Source organism: Fringilla coelebs (genome assembly GCF_963513975.1).
Source record: "Fringilla coelebs genome assembly, chromosome: 2".
Taxonomy (NCBI): Eukaryota; Metazoa; Chordata; class Aves; order Passeriformes; family Fringillidae; genus Fringilla; species Fringilla coelebs.
Window position 1 is genome coordinate 9,591,916 of NC_140029.1, and position 15,938 is coordinate 9,607,853.

Here is a 15,938-nt window from a genome sequence, read left to right on the forward strand (position 1 = left end):
CTAATTCCTGTGTAATACAACACCTGGTATCTATTTGTTTTAGGTGTAATTTCATTTGTTGCTCAAGATGAAGACGAGAAGAAGCCTGAAGGCAGCAGCTCAGCACAGGGGAAAGTTGGTGAAAAGGCCCCTCAGAAACCACCAGGCAGGACTCCACCAGCTTCTGCTGCAGCTGACACTGGTATGTTTGTTATTATGGATGCATTCCTTGTCAATTTTCATAAAATTACACCATAATGTGTTTTAAAATTAAATGAATTTTAGTATGCACAGCCTACAAAAAATGTGAAATCCTTTTGTGCTTTCTGAAACATTTTAATGAATTGTTAAGCTGAGGTTTTTCTCTTCCTTTCCCCCCCCCCCTCTTTTTACAGTGTCAGTGACTGTTGCTTGTTGTTGTAGAGGGGCAGAATGTTCTTAATGGCTTCTTTGGAACTCTCCAATAATACTGTTAGTGCTGAAGTGAAAGCAGGCCTTTTCTGAAATCCATATTGCTTCACTTCTGGCTCTGTGGAAAAAACTTTCTTATAACAGTCAGACATAGATACTCCTTTGGTACAATAAAATCAAAAGGAAAGATTCAGGAATACCTATTTACTTTCATATTGTCAACACCTGCTTTATTCTAAGCAGTATCTGCATTACTTTTGAGATTTTCAGTGTTCCAGAAGAACACTTTTGTGGTTACACCAAATAGACAAAGCCAGGTTTTTTGTTTCTTTTTAGATTAATTTCTCCACTCACCTATTGATATTTGCAAGTATAATTTTGCCTATAGAACCACGTTCTTTATGTTTTTAATATCTAATTTGGTATATATTTAAATTATCAAACATTTTTTAATTGATTAAAGAATATTTCTTGCAGGGAAAGCTATCAAGGAAAGTTTTAAACTAAAAAAGTTGGTTTAGTCAATATTGAGTTTTTCGGAAATTAAGAAGAGCTTGCAGACTGGAGATCTCTGTCTTTATAACTGTATTTTCTAGATAAATTAAAGCTAGAATTTATCAAGCTCTAAGAAGAATTAGAAGCTCATTTTATCAATAAATTAGAAATAACTTGAGTCAAATCAATGTGAATATCAGAAAGTCTGTTCTTTTATACTCTATTAATAATCTGTACAGCAACATGGAAGTTGGTTACATTAAAACTCATGCAACACCTCATTGGAACTTTACAGAAGAAGGATTTTAAAAAGGATTAAATTAAGATTATATATGCAGATAACATAGTAGAGAAAAGAATTATAATTTTTCCAGATATTAAGTGGAATTAATAATGAAAACAATATAGAGGGTGATGCCAGGTAAATGGGAGATAATCTTCAAATCTCTACTGAAAACCTGAGAATATTAATGAATTTAGTTAAGCTTTAATTGCCCAAATGAAACATTTTCTCATATGAGATATTTGCAAATCTAGGAATTATCAGTCAAAAACTAGTAAAGGCTGTAAGTTAAAGTAACTAAACATAGAAGGTTAAGCAAGAAAATAATTTAGGAAAGTGGATGTCTCAGTACTGTCCCTGTCACTGATATGAATGGAGGGTTTTGTTCTTAGGTAGAAAATCCAATGTAACTTCATGGTTTGCTATTATCATTACTGTAATACTTTTGCTTCATGTGATTCCCTAATGACAGTGTCAGACTGATTGGTCTATTTAAATTTTCAAACATGTTTGACACATTAAAAGACAATAAATAATACCATAAAATATCAGTCTAATATCTTGCTGAGAGGAGCCAGCTAATCAGCCTGAATCAGCTCTTTTGCTGCCACTAATTTACGTGGAGATAATCACTCCCACACAGAAAATCCCATTGCTAACTGGAGCAGTCTGCACACTTTATTTCTATATGGCTGCCTCAAGTTACTTCATCTTCTCTTTCAGTTGCCATTTTTTCCTATTTTTGTGCAACTCTAGTGTTTTATCTTTGTCTTATTATGACCTACATGTTTCTAGTAAACTGTCCTGACTCAAGCTGCAGGACTGCTGGCAATGCTTAGGGCATCATTAGGATTATCCCCCTCTGCTCTTCAGCATCCCTCACACTCTGTCCAGCAGCAGGACTCAGCACAAACCTGGCACTTCAGCCCCAGCTTGCAGTGTTCTGCCAGCAGAGATGTCTCTCAGTGTTTCTTTGTACAAGAATGGGGAATTTTGCATGGGCTGTTGTCCTATGGTGGCTGCCCTAAATGTTGTCTTTACCCAAAGATTTTACTTCCCACTTTGTCTTATGGAATGCATTTGGGTTTTTATGTCATTGCCAAGTTTTTGAATTTCCTTCTACTTGAAAGGCTAAACATCAGAAAGGTACACTAGTTGCAAATAGGCCATGATGAAAAAGCACAGTCAGAGGGGCCAAGCCAGACATTCATTTTGGCAAAGCCAGACATGCATTTTAGCAAAGCCTGGTTTAGTTGTCTTCTTAAAGCTAATTTATGCTTCAACCAGGCTTTCAATGGCAGACAATGTTTTCTAGCTTAAGTTGTCATTGTAGTTCTTATGAGATGTCTCTGAGTGTCTTTCCTGTTGAGTTTAAAAACTGCTTCCCAGTGATTCCTCGAGCACCTGATGCCTTTGGAAGGTAATGTGGCACATGTGGTTATCCTGGACTTCCAGGCTTGAAATCAATCTCTGAGGGCTGAACATATGGGGGAGCACTATGGGGTATTCACATAAGGAAGATGTCTTCATATAAGGATAATGTCTTTGTTCTAGCAACTGTTGAAGTGATTAAAAGGTAAACAATACTTAGGATGGCAAAAATATAAAAAAGTTTAGCATTCTTTCATTATAATTCTTTTACAAGATCATAAGACTTGAGGATGCAATGTTAAATGATAGGATTTATTCAGTATTAATGCAGTAAGATGTTTTGCATACCTTTAATATATTGAAATATAATTGATACGTCTCACGTGCATATTTATTTCTGGAATTAATGTCTTTTTAACAGGACTGCTCTATAAAATCAATTTAAGTTACCAGCCCATAAATTTTGATTGGGTAGTTAAGCTATTTTTCAGACCAATCTACATTCTGTATGTTCAGCCATGGTGTGCTCCAGTTTCAGATTAGTTTAAGTCTCCCTCTTCAGGGAAGAAATAAAGACCTATGCAGAGAAAATAATCCCCATGTAAATTGCATGCATATTTGCAAATTTAAAATACCAACCACAGCTTGCTTTGTTTATGGGTTTTTTGTTAGTTTTACTTTTTGGGTTTTTTTTTGTTTGTTTGTTTGTTTTTCTATGATTTTTTAATAGCATTTTCACATTTGCTGCTATACTTATGCCAAGGCATACAAGCTTTGGGGAATGGTATAGCATATGTAGAACATTAAGTATTAGACTGTTTTATGCCTTCTTCCTTTGTCAAAAAGATTGTTCAATTACTGCTAGCTTTCTCAGTAGGTGCCCTTCTGCAGCACTGCAGTCTGCTGGATGTTATGAATTTTCCTGTGCCCTTCTGAGACTCAGAACAGCTTGATCCTCCCAGTAAACTAACATGTTGTTTTGAAACAATTCAGAAATAGCAATGCTTAAAGGACCTATGACCCACATGGAATGTCGTGGGGCATGGTACTGTGTGCAATTAAAAATCTGTGCAAACAATGCATGGAAGCCCATTTAAAATTAATAACAAGAGCAATCTGTAATTGCTCACAGAGTGAGGCTGCTGCTGAACTTCAGGTTGCATCACCCTTCCTGCAGGAGGTGTTGTCATATTATTGTGCTGAGAAGGCAGGTAGTGTTGCATCTGCACTAACCACAAATGAGTCACTCCTCTTGTAAACCTGTACATCTGCTTATTTTTGGATATCATAGCATGTAGGATTGCATTTGCATATAAAGAGATTAAATTTTATTACCCGATTGAAATGTCTGTGATATGCATTATGCTTTTTTGAAAGTCTGTATAGGCTGTAAACTGTATTACTGAGAAATACATCATTCTGTTATGTCTGGCAGACCTCAAATGTGTATGTATGGAATTTTTAAATTAATAGCCCATTTAATAAAAAAAAAATAAATCTGAAAAACAAAATCCTTAGCAGAAATAATGAGCGGGGCTCACATGACAGGTCCAGGTGTAAGCCCTTTCTAGTTGTCTGTGACAGATAACATTCAGAGTGATATAAATAATAACATTTTTGAAACTTAAGAGGAAATGAGCAACAGAGCAGCAGTCTCCCTGCAGCCAGTGCCCTTGTTGTTATGCTGGAGTGTTTGACATGCTCTTTCTAGGTCATAATTTTGCCTTTCCTACCTTGTCATGCTTACAAACAATTATTATTTTACCCTTCAGCAAGTAATGAATTATAAACACACAGAGAGTACATAATGGTAATGAAAAAGAGCACTAATATTTACCAGTTCCTCACAGTCCTGTAAGCATGTCTGGGGCTGGAGATAATGAGGTGAGGAGAGGATAGAGGGAAGGTCCCCATCAGTCTCCTCTATCATCCTGTTTCAGTTGCTGTGACCTGTGAAAGTGTTCACTGAGCCAGAAAACAGGAAAAAGTCAAACTTTGTGGCCTAATAGATGGGACAGTTCATAGGAAGTAGAGTTCAAATCAACTATGGGATTTTTTAATAAGTCTTACAGTGTGGAGTTTTTCTAGCTGAATAATGACTTGAGTCTTTTACATTAATCTAAATATTATGTAACATTCAAATTAATCTTTCACAAAAAAATAAGAAATTCTCCCCAAGATATTTGACATTCAAATTACTGCAACATCAACAGTATTGTCTGAGGGTGAGAACAGCTTCCTTCAAGGTTTATGTTCAGTCCCTCAAGCAGAGGAAATAATTGAATAAAGATTCTCAGAGCCTGTTTGGAAAATCCAACAGTTAAGCTAATTTATAAACAGATTTACAAGTCCAGAGAAAAGTTTATATATATATTAATGATAATATACATATATTTATTTCTTTCAAGTTTCTGAAAACTATGCAATTCAGAAATATCAAGCAAAGTATTAGATCGAGTCCAAATTATGCTTTTAAGGTGACAGGGAGTATAACTTACAAAAAGAGAAGAAAATAAAGCACATTTCTCCTTCCAATCTAATTTCTTCTTCGTCTTCTTCTTCCTGTTGCTGTTGTTATTAATATTATTAGTAGTGCTAGACTTTGCTAACTAGACAAGCTTGCACATGAGCAGCTGCCACTGTTTGCCTTTGAAGCTAGAAATTATTCCTGAAGACTGTTTGTGATAAGGCCATTATAATTGTGCAAGTGATTTTTTTGTTAGTAAAAGTCTCAGTTCATGTCAATGTTTTCTCATGGATGAGTTTCTTGTCCATCTCTTGTCCTCTCAGTAACCTGAATTTTCTGAGGAGTTTTGTTTATAGAGAAGCTGGAAAATAAATTTTCCACTCAGAATTCTTGGCTTTTAATTTATCCAAGACACTGGGAACTCCTCACACAGTCAGTTATGGGGTAGCTTTGCTGAACTAACTAGCAAAGGATCACTCCTATTTTTGCAGGGCAGGCAATAGATATTTCTTTGCAGTGCTTTATTTGTTATGGTCTGGATTGTCTCTCTCAAAATGTTTCTTTTGCTTTCTCTGTGGGTAGAGTCCTAATAGTTCTTGGCACAACTATGAAATTTTAAATATTAGGGAACTACTGTTTCCCACTTTGGCAAAAGACAGATGGTATTTTATACACTGTCATCAGAGAGTGAATGTATGTGTGTGCAAGAAGTTTTGTGACATTTAGATTTAATTGTAAAAATGTGATTAGTATTTCTAGTAATATATTGAAGCATATTGGTGTTATTTAGGAAGAATGTATCTTCTTTCATAATGTGATATATACATTAATTTTTACTGAATGTTAGAAAGAATTGCAGCACTGCTTTCAGTAACTTCTCTGGATTTATTGGTTATCTCCACCTTATTTGCCCAGCAATATATTGAGAAATTAGTAAGAACAACCTTATAAATTTCATCTACTCTAAATATGGGAGACAATATCCATTAAATTAACGAAGGGTTGATTTTATTAACATGGTTGGTTTTATCAGCATGGAAGATTTTATTAACATTATTACATGAGCATAAAGATCTGCTCGAAAATTAATGGAATTTTACTTCATAGTTTCTTTTTATTATTGAAGACATAAATTGCTCACACAACTCCACAATATGTTTTCTGAAATCTAATGAAAATCTGCCCACTTCATCATTGTGCTTTTTCATAGAAGTGATTTTGTACTTTATGGATGTATAGAGAAATAAATGTCATTTTCCTAAAATGACCTGGGTGCTCAACAGAAATCCTGAATACCTCTTTCAGGGAAGACATATTTTTTATCCAAAAAAAAAATGTTGCCTTTTCTGTGTGTATGATGTTACTTTGTGCTGCCTTTTTGCCTTTCCTTAGGGCAATAAGATGTAATGCCTACTCTGTGACTGAGTTTAGAATGGAAAGTTACCCAAATCCTAATGAACTTGAAAGGTTCATTTTAAAGTAAAAGGGTTATACTGAAAAAGAAAAATAGACATTTGTCAGCTTTAATCCCTTTTCATTTGCCTAGCTGTGTTCCTGTGAAACACTGCACTAAGACTGTATTAGACTTGATAAAATGCTTTTGGTTACTTTGATATCTTTAGCAAACTGCCAGTATTTTGGAAAAAAAAAATTTTTGATCTGTAAATACAGAATAATTTTTTTTCTAATAATGGCAGTCAGGAATCACTCATTGGGGTATAAAATTTGTAATTCTGGGCTATCTTCACGTAGGAAATAGGCATTCTTAGCCTCAGTATTTAGCACTTTTTTAAGAGGAGGGTGCCTATACTGAGCCTGCCTGAGTATGATGGAGAATTTAAAAGTGAACCTTCTCTGGAAGTGAGCTGGCTTCTCACTCAAGTCTCATGTAGTTTCATATCATAAGATCAAATTTAATTCATATTAAAGGTTCAGTTAAAAATTCATGTATATTCAAGGAAATGTTGTCAATTTAGTTTCCTGGTAGCTAGAAGGGGTAAAATCATTGAATGCTAATTACATTCTGTAATAGAAATGAAGATATGTTGTACTCAGCATTCCTGGGGTCCTTTTGTTTTTTTTTTTCTTTTTTGAAAGTGCTGAATTGCAAGCTGGGGGATATTAAACTTCTAGGGAAATAGTGCAATTGATTTTACAGTTGCAAGGGAGATTCTATAATTCAGTTGATTGAATGGTATTTGGCTGTCAGGTGGAAAGGCTTGTGCTCCTTGTATGTGCTGCAACTCATAAGAACAATTATTTGCTTTTGTGACACAGCACTAGTAAAAACTGGGTTCACTTTGTCCTCAGTGAGCTTATTTTTAATATGTAGTATTGACAATAATAAAATAAGGCTTGGAATTTCACAATACAGAGCATGAAGTATATTTCACCACAGCATGATACACCTGGAGGATTGTTAAGGATCTTTAACAGGTCTTTGCTGCTAAGACTTAAAATTAAAAAGCCTTTGCAATAACTAAGTGCCATATTTTGAGCGGACTTCTGCAACTGGAGAATACCTGCTGCTTTTCTGCTGTCTTTTTGGTTTTTTTTTTGATTGCTAGCCTTGTCACAGGTCACTGTGTTTAACTAATATTCTCTTTATGTAAGCTATGTTTCACCAATGTAAAATCATTTAATTCAATAATTTGTGTATGACTGAAACAAAAGTTCAAAACTAGAATTTATTACACATTGGCGTGTTTTGGGATTTTTTCAGTAGAAGATTTTTACCAGTTCTAAAGTCATACTAATTGAATATTAGTTTTTTTCTGGCTACAGTTTTTTGATATTAAATTGCACTATTTTAAAGAGTCCTTGACAGCCAAAATGTTAAATTTAAGAAGGTATTTTATGTGGTAAAACATCATGTATTAAAAAAAAAAAAAATTAAATAACCCCAAACTCTGAGCAATTTTGTTTTCTCTGAAGAAATAAAACTATTAAATGTGTACATTTATAAGCTATTTAACATGTCTTGTTTTCAGTCTGATGTGAACAGGAAAACACTTCATTTTAAGGAATTTCCTGACTGGAAATCATCTGAGTATAACTTATCCTACTGTGCCAAGGGTATATCATCTGTGACTGTGTGTACATGACTTCTGAGCTGGCTTTTGCCTTTTCAGACATGTGGAACTATTTGTGTGACACAGCTGCCCAAGCTGTTCACCTGGCAAGTGATTTCCTCACATAAGTCACAGTTTACACACTCTTAAAATGTGCAGCTCTCTGCAAAACCTGGCCAGTGAATGCTGTTTCTGCCAAGAGGCAGAATAAAAAGTTCTGTGTTATTTTATCATATACTTTTAAAATTTTTTTAAAGCAATTGGTATTGGTGGCTCTTTTGACACAAGGTGTTTTTCCATTCTGTTTTCTTTCCCCTTCTTTTCCTTTTTATGTGTGTCTTTCAATATTACTGATGATTTTCCCAACCTTCCAGAAAGCCTAGAGGGAAATTTAAGATCCTTTTGTCCATGGTCACACTTAGCTTTATATGCCAGCATAATAGGAATGAGCAATTTTTTTTCAGTTTCTTATCTGACACCTTAAAAGTTGATAGCCAGAAACAAGGTTCTCTTTGGATCTTTCTGTTTCCTTTAGATTTTTCCAAAGTTAAGACATAGGTAGACAAAGATAGAAAAATGGTGTCAGTAGAAATAAAGACAGATCTGGCAAATGGAGAAAAAATCAGTAGTCCTTTGGGAAAAAGCAGCAGTCCTTGGGGAAAAATAAACTCTTAAATTAAGTAATTTGAAAGTTGTATGAAGTAAGAGGAAGCAGGGAGGGTTAGTACATAATTTGAGGTCATAAGTTTAACACAGTCCTGACTCTGTGTTTCTTAACAAAGTATCAAAATTCAATTTATGAGAGCTAAAGATAATGGCTGGGAATGAGGGTGTTTTGAGACATTTTGTGGAATATGAGAGTGTGTTAGTTAGGTATAACTTGGTAGAAGTAACTTGTTTCCTTGTGGATTTTGACAACCATTCCTCTAGGATATTCTTCAAAGTTATTTACTGATAAAAACCACATGACCTAGGTAATTTGTTCTGGCTCTTCTCCACCCTCACCACTGCAAAGTTCCACTGATACTTTTTGCATTTTCTAAAGTCCACCATTTGTTACTCTTTCCATCAGAGAGATCACTCCTAGTAGCGACCTTTTGTGCAATGGAAATCGTGAGCATTGTCTTTCCTCAAAAATCATCTCTAAGGAAAATAAAATAATATCATTTATTAAACAATAAATGTTTCCTGAACTTCTAATTGGTTGTACAAGTTTTCTGTGGTTTTGTGTCTTTTCATAATTGCCTAAAATCAACTACTTAATGGGGTTTTTTTCACTTTACTTCTTGAGTTATTCTTATCGCTTTGCCCTTTGGAATTATTTCCTTATTCAACTTTTAGACTTGATTATTCTAAGTATCTTCTCCACTTAATCTCAGCTTTTTTCTTTGAAAGGTCTTTGAATGAAGGTAATTATAATAACCAAATAACTGTGAGTCTTAAAGCAAATACCACTTATCTTCACATTAGAAGTTAAACAGTACTTTAAAAGTGTTAGTATTCTAAACAATCACTTCACTATATAATCTTCAATTATATAAATTTATGCTGAGTGAAAAGTTCTAGTTCTTCTTCCTTGCTATTCAAACTTCTAAAACCATAGTGCAGTAACTGAAAAAGTATCATCTTCCTGTAAATTACCATGAAGTTTCTGCTTGTCATGGCAGTCTGATTTTGAGATAACCACTTGAGATATGTTAATCATCTCTAAAAATAGAGAGAATTAATAGAGCCAGGCAATAAAAGACAAAAGAATGCCTTTAAGGGAGAGTTTTGAGAACTCCATGTGACATAATATGTGCGAGGTTCAGGTCACTCCCAACACACAGACCATTGCACTTGAAACCTACCAACTATTTTTCAGTGATGGATGTATTCATGGCAGATTGCTTATGCAGCAGATTGCTAAATGTCCCTGCCATCCCACCCCTTCAGCAAGTATTCAGTATTCAGGTTTATTATGAAAGTCTGGGGTTCTTCTCAGTGTGTGGCTTTATGATCCTAGGAAGGCACAGTAAGAAATGAAATTGAGACATTGGACCTATGTGGTAAGGTTTGTGACAATCCTTTGAATTCATTTCCCCAGAATGCTGAGTTTGTGGGGGTCCCCAGGACGAGGTGAGAGATGAGAATCTGACTCCATGTTCTTGAAGGCTGATTTATTATGACATGATATGCTATGATATGCTATGATATGATAGATATGATATAACATGATATGATATAATGCTATACTAAAACTATACTAAAAAAAGAGAAAGAAAACAGAAGGCTTAACAAGGAGTAATAAAAACTTGTGACTGACTCCTCAGAGTCCAACACAGGTGACTGTGATTGGCCATTAAGTTAAAACAATTCACAGGTTTGGATAAACAATCTCCAGACCACATTCCAGAGCAGCAAACACAGGAGAAGCTGAGGCTTCTCATCTTCCCAGGAGAAGAAGTCCTGCTGAAGGGATTTTTCAGAAAATATGACAGTGACACCAAAATTTATTCTTGAAACTTTGACTAAGACAGAATATTTCCTTCCCTGTCCCCCTGCCCCACTTCCTCCCAAAACCACCAAAACAGTGAAGTTTTGACTCTTGTATTGTGAAAATTTGCTGGATTTCTTTTCAGCATTTGAAATTTTCTTACTCTTTGCATACTTTATGTTCACGTCTGTCATGCTGCCTGCAGAGCTCAAAAAGGTGAGGGGAGATGAATTCTAGTGCCAAATATATTACCTGTGTTCTTGTTGATTTTTTTATCTCATGTTTTAGATCTGTGCTTGGAATATTATTTCAATATGTGCTTACTAATGTCACAAGTGCATGGATGACATACTGTAATGTGCCCTGAGTTTATTCCCAAGCCATGGTTTCATCAGACTGAGTTTCACATGTTAATAAGATCAGATCCTGATTTCTGTCTCAGTGAGTACCAGCAGATAGATATTCTATTCCCAATAGACATGCTAGGCTAAATGTCATGAAGGATACATACCCTGGATAAGTGTAGGACACAACTCAATAGGAGAGTGAAAAAAGGGCTTATACAAGGTGAATAACCAAATTTTCCATATTTACATTTTCATCACCTAGCTGCAAGGGAGAAGGGAGAGCTGTGACATCATCATTTAAGGTACTGAGAGTTTAAGAAGGACATCAAGAATATTCTGAGGTAATGAGATATTTTCCATCTTCCACATCCCACAGACATAGCAGATCTGCTGGGTGATTTTTTTGAAGTTGTTACCTGGGAGATGGAGATGAGAAAGTGTCTATGGAGTAAAGGTGTCTAACTGAAAAATGGTGTTAGAACATCCTGCTGTGGTGGTATTAATAGTATGGAAGACTGAGCTTCAAAAATGGAAGATACCAACAGTGTTAGTCATCCATTTCCTTGAAATAAGCTATCTAGTGTTAAAATTCTCTCTTCTTCTAACAGTTTTGAAGATGTTTAGGGAAAATGTCTTGGGCTAGTGGTATCTCAGTTTCCACCATAAGGTGGTGATGTTCATTTGAAAAGATGGATTTGAAGCCAGAATTTAAAAAAGAGAGGTTCTGGATTTCTGCCTTTTATAAGGTCAGACACTTTTTCAGGGCTTTGTGTTGTATTATTCACAGATAATTCCAAGGCCCAAAAAAGATTTTGATTTTGCATTAAAAAAAAATGTTCTAATTTCCATTTCCAAATTTTCCCTAGTGGAACAGGCTCTGGAGATACAGTCCTTGCCTGGTTTAGGACAAGTCCTGAAAGGAGCCTTAATCTGTCTTGCAGATTTCCCTTTTGTAGAATACCCCTCCTCACCAAGCCTGCCTATAGATACTATATTAACTTGAAAATTCTGAATTAATTTAACATTAAGTACATATTTACAAATGAAATCATCATAATTTAATTTTAAATTACAGCATTTCAAAGGGATCACTTTCATACATCAGTTCCAATTTACATGTGCAAACTAATGCAATCTTCCATCCTCAGTCACTTTAAGGACTGTTCCTCTGCATGACTTAGGCTGGATACAGAATGGAAGGCACACTCTTAATTTATGGAAGTTGCTCTTGGGGAATTATAACACATATCCTTTAAGAACAAGATTAATGACTGATGAATATTAAAATATTTTTCCAAGTAGTGTTATATGGAATAAATGACATGAATATTCATTTAAATGTTCAGGTTTCTCAGATATGTTCATGTACATAAAATGGCAGCTGAGAGCAAGGTTTATCTTGCCATGTTATGCAAAAGTATTTTTAAAAGCTGTACATATTGATTACTTTAATTGAAAAATAAAACCCTTAGGTGAGAAAACCCATGAGCTCAAGCCTAAAGGTGAAACCTCTAAACGAATAACTTCCCTGGAAGAGGAAAGTGCAGAAGTGTTGCCTTTTCAAGGATAAGTTAAACCTCATGTAATAAAAATGAATATAAATGTCTGACTTTTGGCATCATTTTGAGCTCTTAATGTAATAGGGTTGCAATATTTTATTAATGAGTTAATGTTTTACAGCTTTCCCCCATACATCAAGTGCATATTTTGTATTCCTGGAAACTAAAAGTGAAGAGAGGTATCTAGAGCCCATTAAAACAAGATTTAACTTCTTTTTCAATGGAGTAGTGGGTCTACTACACAGGAAAAATTGCAGGTTTGTCCTTCAGCATGTGAACCAATTAGATTTATCTAGTGACACTGTCAAAAGTCTCCAAAACCTTTTTCTAAAAGGCTTACATGTCTTAGGACTGATTATTGCAATTAGTTTTGTATCTGGAGGCTTATAGTGAGTTGAAGTAATGACCTAAAATTCTGTAAAGAATACATATTTTTTTTAATTTAGCATTGTAGGGAAACTGAAATTTTCAGTAAAAGTTAGCAAAAGAAATATCAGTAATTCTTATAGTAATTCTTATAATTTTTATACTAATTCTTAGATAGTTAAGGCCAGTCCAGTTAGAAAAATAAGGAATATAAATAGTCATGGGCTTCACAGCTAGTCTGCTTCTCATAATTTATATGAAAATCATTTATTCTAAATCAAAAAGATTGAAATTTTGATTTTTCCTGCATAAGCTCTTTACCTATTGAAAGCTGTTACATGTTTATATATTGTAGGAAACTAGACAAAATGTCATTTTTAATTTATGTCTTACATTCTGTAAAGTACAGCAGTGTACCTATGAGGACAACATTAAGGATGCTCACTCAGTGAGAATGTTCATAACTTCCAGCCTAGGATTTTTTTTGAGAATTAAGAAATCATGCTATGTTATTTCTCTGCCCACTATTCCAAAATAAACCTATATCCTTAAACATCCCTATCTAAGAGTGTTTTGTTTAAAAATGAAATTGAATGTACTTTATTAATTGTTATTAATATATAAACTCTGCAAATATCAGGAAAAATGCTGGAGAAAGAACTCACATTAAATTTGAAAATATCACTTAAATTCAGCTTTTCCTTTAATTAGTCATATTTCTGATGCCAATACAAGAAGTCCCTAAAATTAGGATGAAGTATTTCAAATAAATCAATGTATTTAGCAGTACAATTTGAGTTTCCCCATTGTGTCCATATCACACACACACCCTCCTTCCAAAGGCCCTGAAATTTTACAATTTTCAGGACACCAAGGCAAATCTTCCTTCATCATCAGTGATGTGTCATTCAGAGCTGATGGACAGCTCTGTCTCCATCAGGAGAGAAGGATCTTTTCTTTTTGTAACTGACAGCACATTTGATGGCTGGTGTAGCAGATATAGGATGGATGAAAAGTAAATTTAAGGAAAGGAGACAGAGAGATGAGAAATTTCAGCTTGTGGCTGATATGGTAATAAGGTATTCTCATGCCAGTGAGTAGAGATGAGCATCTTGTGAGGAGAAGAAAGAGGATTTCAGAATAAATCTTCAGGACATGATACAAAATAGAAAATTAAAAGTGTGTGGCTTAAAATACTGATATGCTAAGGAAGATTTATGATATTTTTTTAAATTTCACAATCAATGAAGAGAACAGGCAAAGGAGAAACAGTTTATTTGTATCACTGAAGAGAAGAAGGACAAGGCACCAGACTGATTTGATAACAAAAGAATATTCAGCTCAGGAAGAAAAACCAATAATTTTGTTATATCATACAATCTGGAATGAGTTTTAGAAGGGAAGTTTGAGGTTTTAACTTGAAATGTTTCTTGAAGGTTCAAGTTTAATTTTCATGTAAATTGTAATTTTGTAATCCTGTGTTTTAAATATGGAACTGTCTGTTCACAAATGCAATTACTATAGATAAACACTAGTTGAAGAAATTGACTTGTTATTAAGGAATGGATACAGAAATAATGCCAAATAGTTTTTGGTTTTGATGCTCCCCCAGCTCGGGTCAGCTACATGAGACAGGAATTACACAGCTTTCTATGTTTCTAGGGATTCCTTAATAAAACCAAAAATTACAAAATAATTGGGGAAAGTTCTAAAAACTTAAAATTAAGAAGCTCTTTGACAGTGGTACTAAGTGAATATGCAGCAGCTGACATATGGAAGGTGCTGGTTTGCGCTAACCATTAGTGACAGATGCTTGACCCTAACTAGTCAGGGTGAAAGCCTGCTGACCAAAGGAGACACTAAAAGAGAAGGTGGTGGAGATTAAATATTGAAGTAGATGCATTTTTATGTTCAGAAGATTTGTGCTCGCTCCTCTCTAGTGGTGATTTCCATCTGAAGCACTGAATGCAATTTGTTTTGTTTATTTCATGAGATCTGACAAGATCATGACCTGGTGGTTGCATAAAGCAGGCTGAGGATTTTTATTTGTCATCAGAGGCCCGGAGTGAGGAGATAAGAGACCCAAACCTAAAGTCAAATGAAGTTTATCTCACAAGAAATCAAAGTGCAGCGCTCAGGCCCTAAGAAAAGACCTAAAAATGCATTAGAAATGTCAATGGAGGTTTAGAAAAGCAGAGGGAAAAGGAAGAGTGCATACTTTTTTTTTTTTTTGCCTGCTTTTGAAATGTGTGCAGAAAATGGAAACAGAGAAATATAACCTTGTTGTGTCTTGAGAGGGAGCTATCTATGAGTTTCAGCCTGAGTATACTGAGTTTATCTCCACTGCCCCTGATCACTGAGCCTTTCCCAGCAGCTACTCTCTGGCAAACTAAAACTCTTTGAAAAACTCTAACAAAAAATAGTGAAAGAAATCCCCTAACTCCTGACCTTCTGCTCTGTACATTAGAAAATGAATTTCTAATACTACACTTCAGCCATGTAAGTTGTTTTTTGGGTTTGAAGGCTGAGATAGAACTAAAGGAAATTCCAAAAGCATTTGCTATTATTTTGATCTGTTTATAGTATTTTTTTTTTTCCAGGAAGCTCAAGCTTTATAGCTTTGCAAGTGACTTCTGAGTATTCTTGAGAGTAAGAACTAGTTTCTGACTTGTGGGTTGCCTTAGGAAGAGAATAAATTTGGAGCAAAATTAATCTATAATTGCTTGGTGATGAGGATACTTGCAATTAATTGGCCTTGATGTAGCCTGTTAAAATAGATTATATGGGTAAGGACATGAGCTGGGACTCACCTTTAAAGTCACAATTTGAAATCAGGTTTTTAGCTAAGTGAGGGTAAAGCCCTGTGTTTTATGTTCTGAACAATGCAAGTGGGCAGCAAACAACAATTCAGCTTTGTTTTCACTGAGTAAAAGTTGACAGAACATCAAAGTTTATACAACTTCAAGGTTTAATATTAAGCAGAAATTGCAGAAATTTTCAGTGAAGGATTCAGCTGTAAAAATAAAAAATATGCCCCTTCAGCAGAGAATTGCCAGGTTCATGCCATGCATTAAGAAAACTGTTTCCATGAAAGTATTTTAAATTTTTTAGGG

The 15,938-nt window shown here is 34.8% G+C and overlaps 1 protein-coding gene across 1 annotated transcript in view; it reads left to right on the forward strand.

Annotated features, from left to right (window-relative positions):
• CFAP47 (cilia and flagella associated protein 47) overlaps positions 1-15,938 on the forward strand; it is a gene marked incomplete at both ends in the record, with an annotated part of 261,624 nt that overhangs the window by 139,035 nt on the left and 106,651 nt on the right. Inside the window, one exon of the mRNA XM_084200984.1 lies at positions 44-181. Coding sequence (XP_084057110.1) covers positions 44-181 — 138 coding nt within the window. The remainder of the gene's footprint in view (positions 1-43; positions 182-15,938) is intronic.